At 34.8% G+C, this 11,474-nt stretch overlaps 1 protein-coding gene across 1 annotated transcript in view; it reads left to right on the top strand.

Moving 5' to 3' along the window:
* Positions 1-11,474, top strand: part of LOC106874077 (disintegrin and metalloproteinase domain-containing protein 12) — a 351,070-nt gene that overhangs the window by 73,350 nt on the left and 266,246 nt on the right. Inside the window, exon 2 of the mRNA XM_014921671.2 lies at positions 4,988-5,109. Within this exon, the coding sequence (XP_014777157.2) occupies positions 4,988-5,109 (122 nt within the window). The remainder of the gene's footprint in view (positions 1-4,987; positions 5,110-11,474) is intronic.

The following is an 11,474-nucleotide window of genomic DNA, read 5'->3' as shown; positions in this document are numbered from 1 at the left end:
TATATATATATATATATATATATGAATAATGGCTCAGTTTTTGTAATCTGAGTGAACTGGAAGTGGATTATCACATGACATAACTGTGTAGGAAACAAATAAACTGAACTACGAAGAATCTGCTGTTTGATTTCAACATTATACTGCGTTTGGAATAAATAGAATGACAATAAAAATTTACAAGGTTATAAATGAGATTGACATTAATGAATGAACTGTAATATACTTTGAGCATTAACTATAGAATGTTCACTTCAGTCTTCATTGATTCATAAACTAATTCACCTTCTATTTGGCATTTGGGTTTCTAGTTTACATATGTTCATGTAAGTATGTGTGTGTGTGTGTGTGTGTGTTCCTACTTATATACAAAGCCCAACTAAGAGAATATTCATTCTAATACCATTTTATGTGTCAGTTGTTGTCTTCATTTGCACAGAGTACTTAAATCACATGACCTCATTATCTAGGCATCTAGGCAAACACTCCTCTGAATAAATAAATAAGTAAGTAAACAAATGATTGAGCTAGGTTTTTGTTATGTCTAATGTACTTTGTTTGGCAAATTTGGTCCTATCCCAGATATTCTTGTCATTTGTTTCTAACAATTTAACTTTTGTTAAATAATTGAATTTATGAGATTGAGGAAAACAGGAAATTTAAAAAGAAAAAATATATGAAGTGAGCATTGTTATAAACACTAGATTTGAGGAATTGGGAAATTGTAAAGCAGTGTTTTGTTCCAGATATCTTGTGCTGTTTCAGAGAATGACATCATAGAGTGGTTTCCTGTTGGTTCTAAATGAAAACAAAAACTTGGTCATGGACCTACCAAGAATTTATAATGGGAATAAGAAATGACTGATGGAAGAGAAAAGAACTATTACAGAATGGGAAAAGTTGTTGCCAATATTGCACTTCACCCTATCTAATTCAGACTTCTATATTACTAAGTTCAAACTTTGCTCTAGTTGATGTAACCTTGCTCATTCAGTGTACTCCAGCTATCAAGAGCTGCTGCCATCTTGAAATTGCAAGATTTGGATCTAATAGTCTGTGAGGCTCCACTCGGCAGTAGATGAAACTTAGTTTCAACTGAGTAAACTGCAGTAATTTGAGATGAAGTGCCTTGTCCAAGGACATAGTGCATGTTCAATCTAGGATTCAAATACATAATTTCACAATCATGAATCCAACAGCCTAATCATCACTTCAGTGATGTATGTATGTATGTATGTATGTATGTATGTATGTGTGTATGTATGCATGCATGCATGCATGCATATTTTATCTCCTATTTTATCTCCTATTTTATCTCCTATTTTATCTCCTATTATCTCCTATTTTATCTCCTATTTTATCTCCTATTATCTCCTATTATTGCTTCAGTCATTGGACTGCAGCTATGCTAGGACACCACCTAGAAGGCTTTCAGTTAAATCAATCAACCCCAGTATATATTTTTTAAACCTGGTACTTATTCTGTCAGTCTTTTATGCTGAACTGGATGGTTACAGGGATGTAAGCAAACCAATACTGGTTGTCAATCAGTGTTGGGGTACAAACAGAAATTTACATACAAATATATATATATATAAATACACACACACACACACAATGGGCTTCTTTTCTACCAAATCCATTCACAAGGGTTCAGTTAGCCCTTGGCTACAGTAGAAGACATTTTCCCATGGTGCCACAGTGTGGGTGAGAAATCCATAAAATCAGCTTCACTATACCAGTGATATAGCAAAGCTAATTCAGTTGACTTTATGTCCTCACCAACTCTCCAACAAAACTGGGCTTTGTCATAAGTCATAGAACAAAAATGAGATTCTTCCCCCATAAAAATAAATTAAAAAAATATGAGAGTTTTTCATTAGTTTGAGTTAATCAAAAGCAAGCTATATATAAAAATTGCATGAATTATTTTAAAAAGCAGATGGTGTGCAGGTTTTAGGGTTAGAAATTACTCTTTGTTCTGAAAAATCAGTTATGTGTCATGAGTCAGAGGGAAACTGAGTTAGTGGTAGCCCAGAGATTTTAAGAATATCTTTCAATGAAATTGTGTTTTTGTTATTTGTGGGAGGGTGAGGAAAGAAACCTGATAAATTTCTGTGTTGCTTTTCTTTTTTATGTTAACCAATAACGAAGTTCTGAGTTGGTATTGATTATATAATCAAAATATCTGGTTTTTAATAAAAAAATTATGCTGTCAGTATAATTTCAAGAATACATAAACAAAAGCAAAGTAAATATATATCATTATATATATGCAAGAGCTAACACAGTCAGCATTTCTCTCTGAATATTTAGCTGATAAAACTCTGGATTTATGTGTTAGTCTATCACAAAAATCTTCACTGAAAAGCTGGTACTTATTAACTAAATAGGTAAATGAAGGAAAATAAAATTGTCTTTGACCAGAAACATAACAAACCACTTACAGTAGGATATAAATCTCTTAATCTGACCATTTTAATTCTAACTAATTCTAACTTTGTTTCTGTTACTTTTTTTCTTAATACATTTTAATAATGATGATGAACTGGTATAACTCATTCCTTGTCATTAACCATCTGTCACACTATTTTCACTATGCACACTTATCTACACATTCACATTTTCTGCTTCTCTGTTGTATTCTGTCATATTCCCCATATCATATTCACATCTCTATCTCTGTTTGTCTCTCTCCTCCTTCTTCCATCCCTCCCTCTCCAGATGAGCAAGTCATGTATTCACTGCTTCAGCAAGACACCTGCCCCTGTCACTCTATTCTAGTTTCTTATCTCTCAGTTCTATACCCAACTCAGTTGAGGGGGTCTTGTCTTGCAGGTACTTGGTGACTTCACCAGTGCTGATGCTATATTAAAAAATACTATCAATACACTCCGTAAAGGGCATCCAGCTGTAGAAACCATGCCAAACTTAGTGCAGATGTGAACAAAACATTTGTGCGAGGTCGTTGTCAGTGCCGCTGGACTGACTCCTGTGCAGGTGACACATAAAAAACACCATTTGAGCATGGCCGTTGCCAGTACCGCCAGACTGGCCCTCATGCCGGTGGCACGTAAAAGCACCCACTACACTCTCGGAGTGGTTGGCATTAGGAAGGGCATCCAGCTGTAGAAACTCTGCCAGATGAGATTGGAGCCTGGTGCAGCCATCTGGTTCGCCAGTACTCAGTCAAATTGTCCAGCCCATGCTAGCATGGAAAGCGGATATTAAATGATAATGATGATGATGTATGTATGTATTGGAATGTATTGCAAGAAACAGCTAGGTTTCTTTCTCTAACATCTTACATAGTTCAACCTATACAGGGTTGGCCAAAAGTCCCCTGACAGTAAATCAAAACCATTTAATTCCAAGATTTATTTATGTTTAACAACTGAATGAATTTAATAAAAGCATCTAAATATGAAACATCATGAAAAATGTTCATCATGAAAATGTTCAAACTGAAATCCTTCTTGAGCAACACAGTTCTCCTTTTGAGTCAATGCAGAATTACAGATAGTATTTATGGAATATTGATTTGTCGGGTGACTTTTGGCCAACTCTGTATAAGTTCATGTGTGAAAAACAAAATAGAAATTTTGAAAGAAGTTTCTATAGAATATTGAATGGGATCCACTAAAATAAAATAGTAATCAAAGGGGTCTGTAGATAAAAAAAAAATGGTCGAGAACCCTACAAAAGCAAAGTGAGATTTGAACTAAGAATGTACAGGGAAACTGATAACAACAAGAAAGGTATATAGAAGATGCACATAGCTTAATATTTCTAGGGGTTATAATATTCTTATTTTCCTAAAGGCATTAGTGAGGTTATGAGAAAGGAATGGTTCCATCAGGGAATTGCAACTCTAGATTACAAGCTCTGTTAGTGAACAGAGAATATAATTCTGATTACCATTCTGTCCAAAAATATTGATACTTCATTTTCATACAGCTTGTTCTTTTAACTAGTGCACGTACTGCTATTCAAATTATTCCTCTTATATGTTATTACAATTTAATCTCTTGTTGATTGCACTATTATTACTATTGGAGAAAATGTCTTGCAGAATTTCTCCTTGTTCTCTGTGTATTGAGTTCAGTTCACGCTAAGGTCGTCTTTGTTTTTCTTTCTTCCTAGTCAACTACTGGAGTTCATTTAGTTGACTTAGATGTTTTCCCCAACCCATCGTATTTTGAGCCTTGCACCTATATCAAAAATTGTTGTTTAGCACCAGGTGGACTCCAAATGAGTAGACTAGTAATTAAAGGTGTTCCATTCATGACTGCTGCTTATTTTCATATATAGTATATATAGGATGTTTCTTTATCTTTTTAAGGTGATATGGAATGGGTGAAGAGAAATTTGGGTGCCGTTTCTAGCAAATCAAGAGACTACATAAATGTTTGATCATTAACACATTCTAGGTTTTTTTTCCTGCTGTTTTCGTGGATTCCCATGCCTCTTTTGCCATCCAGATCCATTATTTGAATTGAGAGCTTAAATCATAGTGAATCTTTCAGTAGCTGATTACACTACCAAGGATTCCACTCCTATGGATGTGTTTCAGCTATTCTCTTGATAGAGCTTGGTGACCCTGAATGTTGATCTTCCTCTGCTCAGCATCAATGTAAGAATCACCATTGGCTCAATTGAGCTCTTCTGCTACCTCTTCACAATTTGCTATGACTTCACCAGATCCCTGTCAGTGTGGCCAAATGGTTGCTATGCCTTCAAAAGGGCAGCCTATGACGATGCAAGGCACGGTTGTCATTCCATGAGGTATTTTCAAATACCTGTATACATTCGTCTTTGGTATCTAATTAATACATTATCTTTGGTACATTCCTATATCTAAGTCATTTACATGTTTTATTATTTAAGTTTAAATTCTTACACATTCCTTTGAAATTAATTTTCTTTTTGTTTCATCCACAATGCTTTAAATGTTATTTATCTATTTGATTTCTTTTTTTTTTTTAAGGTATAGTCACTAGCAACAAATACCACAGAGTAGACACTGTCAAACATCATAATCATTCCTATGAAATTGTTCAGCCACAAATTTACCACAAAGGACATTTAATTAAAAATACTTTTAATGAGGTAAGTTGATTATTATAAATTTATCTCTTTATTTTTTAACATGCATTCATTTTCTTTCAAATACCATTTGTTTTATCTGCTATTTGACATTTAAGTATGACATATCAATGTGGAGGCACAATGGCCCAGTGGTTAGGGCAGCGGACTCGCGGTCATAGGATCACGGTTTCGATCCCCAGACCGGGTGTTGTGAGTGTTTATTGAGCGAAAACACCTAAAGCTCCACGAGGCTCCGGCAGGGGATGGTGGCGAACCCTGCTGTACTCTTCCACCACAACTTTCTCTCACTCTTACTTCCTGTTTCTGTTGTGCCTGTAATTCAAAGGGTCAGCCTTGTCACACTGTCACGATGAATATCCCCAAGAACTACGTTAAGGGTACACGTGTTTGTGGAGTGCTCAGCCACTTGCATGTTAATTTCACGAGCTGGCTGATCTGTTGATCGGATCAACTGGAACCCTCGACGTCGTAAGCGATGGAGTGCCAACATGACATATCAACTAACTCGTTAGACTCTCCTTAATCTGTTATCCATCAAGGAGTTATTAGCACAATAAATTTCCATGAAAAGGCTAGCCATCTAAGGCAAGGTTTTGATGGAGGATTGGATATTTATTAGGGTTCTGTGTTGTTCCCATATAAAATCAAGTCACCATATTAGCTTTTCAATCTGTTGTTGCTTGTGTTGACTGCCATTTCTAGCATTGAAAATCATCAGTAGTTGTTAGGGGTGTATGTATGCCAATGTTGCTTAACAATGTTGCTTAACAAAAAACTTTGTATAGTAATTTCACAACACTAAGCAAACATTTGAACTTTGATTTATTGCACTGCACTAGTATGAAAAGATGTTCATGCATTACATTTAACATATAAAAGCAGTAAGATGAAAATTGCATAAAACAACATGCAAGGAAAAATGTCTGTTCAAAGTATAATGCTAGGGTGGTTTCAACATGATGCATATATACAGTTGTGGTATCGTGTCTGTCTTGCGATTGCATATAGCCATTAGAGTGACTGGCAAAGGAATGTGTGTTGGTAACATGCTCAAGAACACACAGGAATGGTGAGAGTGGAGAACATCATGCCTGCTTTGATATCTGCAACACTCTGCAAATTTGGCACCTTTTATGACTGTATTTATAGGCTGTGCTTATGGAAAGTTCAAGATGAGCTAAAGAACTATCACATGAACAACAGCCACTGATTGGACAGAAACTTGGTTGCACACATGATCAAACTACAGTTGAATTATGATTTGAAATTCATATGTGGCAAACATAAGTTCTGATCCTGCTAAACATCTTTAGAGAAAGGTGCAGATAATATTTTTGTTACCTTCCACAAATTCATGCTAGCAAATAAAACATTACAGTATGTATGTTACAGTAGTACCAATAGTTACTGTTATTGAACAAGCCCCCAGGTCAGCCCCAATTGAGCAAGCCTACTGTCAAAGGGGTTCTATCCATGACCATCTTATGACATTGACTAATGTATCTGTGATGGAAAAGAGGATTCAACTGCTATTTCTAGTATATCAAGCAAGTACTTAGAACACACCATGGGCAGCCTGTGGCCCACAGAACTTTCTCAGTTGTATGCCTTCTGAAAAATTACCTTGAAATTTTTTTAGTAGTGTGGCCTGCCTAAATATGAGGTATGTCTCATGTGGCCCACTTCTCGCAAAAGGCCTTTTTTCCCCTTCTTTTTGTTTTTATTTTGTTGTAAATTTGGATGTTTGCATAGGACATGCCGAAACAGCTAATACCTATTCCAACGATAATAGCCATATATGTTTTTAATTGTTGAATCCATGTGTGATATGTTGTTAGTTATTGGTCGTCAAATATTTTGTGCCAAAAAGGTTATAAGGAGTGAATAAAATTTGTTTGTGTAAAGTTTGAAAAGCCAGAATAGTTAGTGTAAGCTAGTGTTGTTGTCATTTGTGGTCATATGAAGTGTGGCTGATAATAATAAAACATAATATTCTTATTTGAGAGAGCAGAAACAGTGGTAAGAAACAGAGAAATAACTGCAAAAAGTTTTGCTGAAGTAGAGTAAACTTAACAATAGAATAAATAGAATAGATAATGAGATGGAAGATACAGTATGACAAAGGGCCAGTATTTGAAAATAAGTTTCAGTAGTGATAATAGTTTTGCTTGCAGCTGAGCCTTGAATAAGCATATAGACAATCTATGGATTTTATTCATTCATATGTTTTTGTTTTTTTTTGTTTTTGTTTTAAATAAAGTGATTTGGACATTTGGTTACATTTTCGTGGGTTCTTTGTTGACTCTTAATAATTTATAGTAAGTGGGCAAGGATGGATAATGCTTATTTATCAGGCTATTGACATTTCACAGAATTGTCTCTAAAATTAAGAAGTGAATATATCTGTCTGTCTTGTCATTGTTTTAATGTCCACTTTCTCATGCTCACATGGGGTGGACGGAATTTGTTGAGGCAGATTTTCTATGGCCTCATGCCCTTCCATTCATTAACCCTCACCTGTTTCTAAGTAAGATAATATCCCACATGACTGGACACTGCTTGCATGATGGTGATACTCATTTATGACTATCGTGCGATGTCAAAGTAAAGAGGCACTAACACACATGTATGTGTAAATATATATAAATATATATTTATAAACACATGCATATGTATGTATGTGCCTTACTTGTTGGTACATCATCACAGATTTCACAGGAGTTAGGTATATAACTTTGCAGCCAGAACACTAGTTGATTTCAAAGACCTGAAACCAAGGGTCACTCTTGCAATAGCATTTGTGATGGAAAATTCCACTAAAACTTCTTTCTGTACCAGTTAATCATCACTTGTAATATGTGTGTATAAACTGTGAATAAGATCATAGGCATACATTCAATAAGCATAGAATCAACTTTGTTGTCTAAACAAGACTTGTGATTTCACCAGGAGCTCTATTTCCTGTAGAATAATGCACACTAACTTCAATTGAATGTTTACTGACATCACAGACACCTCATTGTCATTGTAACATTACAAAGACAGGATTTCCTATTTGAGAAATAGGAAATTTTAAACATTTCTAACACTTGAATGTTACAAACTTACCTAAAAGTCTGCACCCATCAGAGATAATATATATATATATATATATATATTATATGCTAAGCAATAAATCCTGTTGTCTCTACCAGTCTGCTACTTGGGTATTGATATAACCCAGTCATTTGGTGATTCAGTGACCCTGTATAAATTTCTGTTGCATAATATAATTTTTACCTACACCTGTAGGTATATATAAGTGTACAAGGTTGGTATGTTTGTAGACAATTCAGTTGCAATGTATAAACATCAAAAATAATATCCATTTCTTTGCAGAGCATAGTTTCAATCTACAGACCAGGATTATGAGCCCAGCACATTTCCACTGAGTCATTCTACTCAACAAGTGACTAAGCAAATATATAATGCATTAGGTCTTCTATTGTCTGTTCTGAGTTAATTTACTTCTATTACATCATCCATCATGTTATTTATTTATTTATTTCTCTGCATTGAACAATGCCATTAGACAATACATGTTGCATGTTAATTTACATACTAAAAGGTAACATTTCACTCTACTGATACTCTGTTAGTCACATTTGACAAACTACATGCATAGATCTATGCATTGCAAAATTTTTCTGGGCATCTCTTCATTTAGTATTCTCCAGGGCCAGCCTTAGGAGGTGTAGGGCCCAATTGGGTAATGATGAATTTCCAAGGGTTCAACTTACCGCACCCGCCTCTGATTTCCATGGAAAAAATCATTTGTAGCATATTAGGAAATGAGATTAGTTGATAGCACAAGAAAAAAAATTTTAAATGAGGCAAAAACATTATTTCCCACTAAAATCGAGTTCAGTGTTAAACTATAAATTTACCGAAAATTTTCACCATCACGAAGCAAAACTACGCTTTCTAAAAATATTCTGGCAAAAATTGGAAAGAAATTTAACAAGTTCCCAAAGAAACTTTTATCTGTTGCATGATGTTACGCTAAAAAAGATATACATAAAAAACAAATTAGTAATTAGAATTTTTTGGAAGCTGGTCACATACTTATATTTTTTCTATAACCTCTGTTGTAGAAAACACAGTCCCGTCTGTGTGGCAAGAAGACTGTTTCTTAGCTATATGGTTCTGGGCTTAGCACTACTGTGTGACACCAAATGTATCCTACTATGTCCTCATGTGTGTGTGTGGCTGTGTGTTTGTGCTTGTCCAAAAACCTGAATGAGTGTCATTGCAAAGAGATTTTCTCTTTTGAACACGAAATTTTATCTCACCTCCCCATCTCTCTCTCACTACATATACACATGCGCGCGCATATATGTATGTATACAATTCACCACACACTAAAAAATGCATATGCGTACAATCATACACATACAAGCATAAACATACATATGCATATATTCACACAAATACAAAGTCCTCAAACAAACCAAACCACTATGAAAAATAATTGAACTTTTAACCTTTGTTTAACCATGTCTCTTTGACAGAAATTCCTGTGGCCAAAATACTGAGCAATGAATTCTTTTACACACACATTTAGCTTTTTGCTTCTATCATTTTTGTTTTATTTTTGCTTTCTTTAATACATACACACAAACACACACATATATATACACACGTACATGCATAACCATATGCACACATATATACATACAATTCACCATACACTGAAACAACCACATAGGTACTCTCTCACACGCAAATATTTACCCAAACATGCCCATAAACACTTCCAGACATTCATATACATGCATACATACAACTGACCTTTACACTAAAAACATAAACAAGGCTGACCCAAGCAATTTTGGATGAATGGGTTTATCTTTTGATATCTTGTGTTGCTAAAGTGCAGAAAGTATGTTTTTTTTTTTAAAGGGGCATTCGCAGTATAGGATGTGGCCTCCTTGAGTGTGTGGGGCCCTATTGTGAGCAATTGGCCCATTCAGCTTAAGGCCAGCCCTGGTATTCTCAAATGAGCCAGAAGCTAATCAGTTCTATGTTTTTCCTTTGTTATATAGTCAGCAAACTTGCTAGTATAAATATTGTTGAGAAATAAAATACAAAATGTGATAGATTAGTTCACAATCATTATCACTCCCCAAAACTGGCTCAACAAAAGGCTATATTTCCTTACTTGTTCTTCTACTTGTACTTCAACCTCTGTTTCACAATTTCTAACAATAGGGACTCTAACTACAAACTAATTTGTTGTACTCATTTCTCCTTGTCACTGGTATGATGATGAACAGCCTTAAAACCTCATTGCTAAAACAGTGTCTACCTGGAATTTTTACTCTTCCTCTATTTACAACTATTCAGTAGTAAAATTAATACTAGCATACTAAATGTTGTGAGCTGAAAAATTTTGATTAATTAAAGTCATTCCCATGGTGAGAAAAAAACCAAAAACCATTAACTTGATTATGTAGTCAATAAATGCAATGGAGATAACCCTGAAATTTAAATTAAAAGTAATTGAAAAACAGAATGTACATTTGCAGTGAGGAATGGGTCTAGTCATAAAGTAGTGCTGTTAAATATATTCTTATCATGTTTACTATATTAGACTATTTAGAATGTATATGCTTGTGATGGTGTCAACAAAAGTTAAATCTGTTGATAGTATATGTTGTTCAAGAGAAGAGAGAATGTAGTGTTGATGCTTTATTTCCTCATGTTTCAGTGTTTGCTTCATTGCTGTTGATTTACATTAAGCTGTTAAGATCTTTACACTCAGTGGTGTGCTAGCATGAGCATGAGTTTGCATGCAAAGAAATAAGAAAGTAGTGTAAAGTGGTAATATTAGTGTAGAAGTACATGTAGTTGAAGGGTGGTGGTGAGTGAGTACATCGTTAATAAGCTTCCTATTAGTTTCTTAATTTCTGTTGTGATTTACACAAAGATTTTAATTTCTGTTCTATAGAAAACTGATAGCTTAAAGAAGAAGATACATAACTGTGTGTCATCTTTGTTACAAGAAGTAGCGTAGGTGAAACGGAATCAACATTGTAGGTGCAGGTGTGGCTGTGTGGTAAAAAGCTTGCTTCCCAGCCACATGGTTCTGAGTTTGGTCCCACTGCGTGGCACCTTAGGCAAGTGTCTTCCACTATAGCCTCAAGCTGACCAAGCCCTGTGAGTAGATTTGGTAGATGAAAACTGAAAGAAGTTTGTTATATATATATATATATATATATATATATATATATATATACTCGCTGACGTACTACGACGAAATACCCAAGATGCAGATAAGATAGAGATTTTTATTTATTTACGGCCTCAAACATCTCAATACCTTG

The sequence above is a fragment of the Octopus bimaculoides genome, chromosome 14 (assembly GCF_001194135.2).
Source record: "Octopus bimaculoides isolate UCB-OBI-ISO-001 chromosome 14, ASM119413v2, whole genome shotgun sequence".
Classification (NCBI taxonomy): Eukaryota; Metazoa; Mollusca; class Cephalopoda; order Octopoda; family Octopodidae; genus Octopus; species Octopus bimaculoides.
The sequence above is the reverse complement of the archived record's forward strand: the minus strand, read 5'-3'. Positions and strand labels throughout refer to the sequence as shown.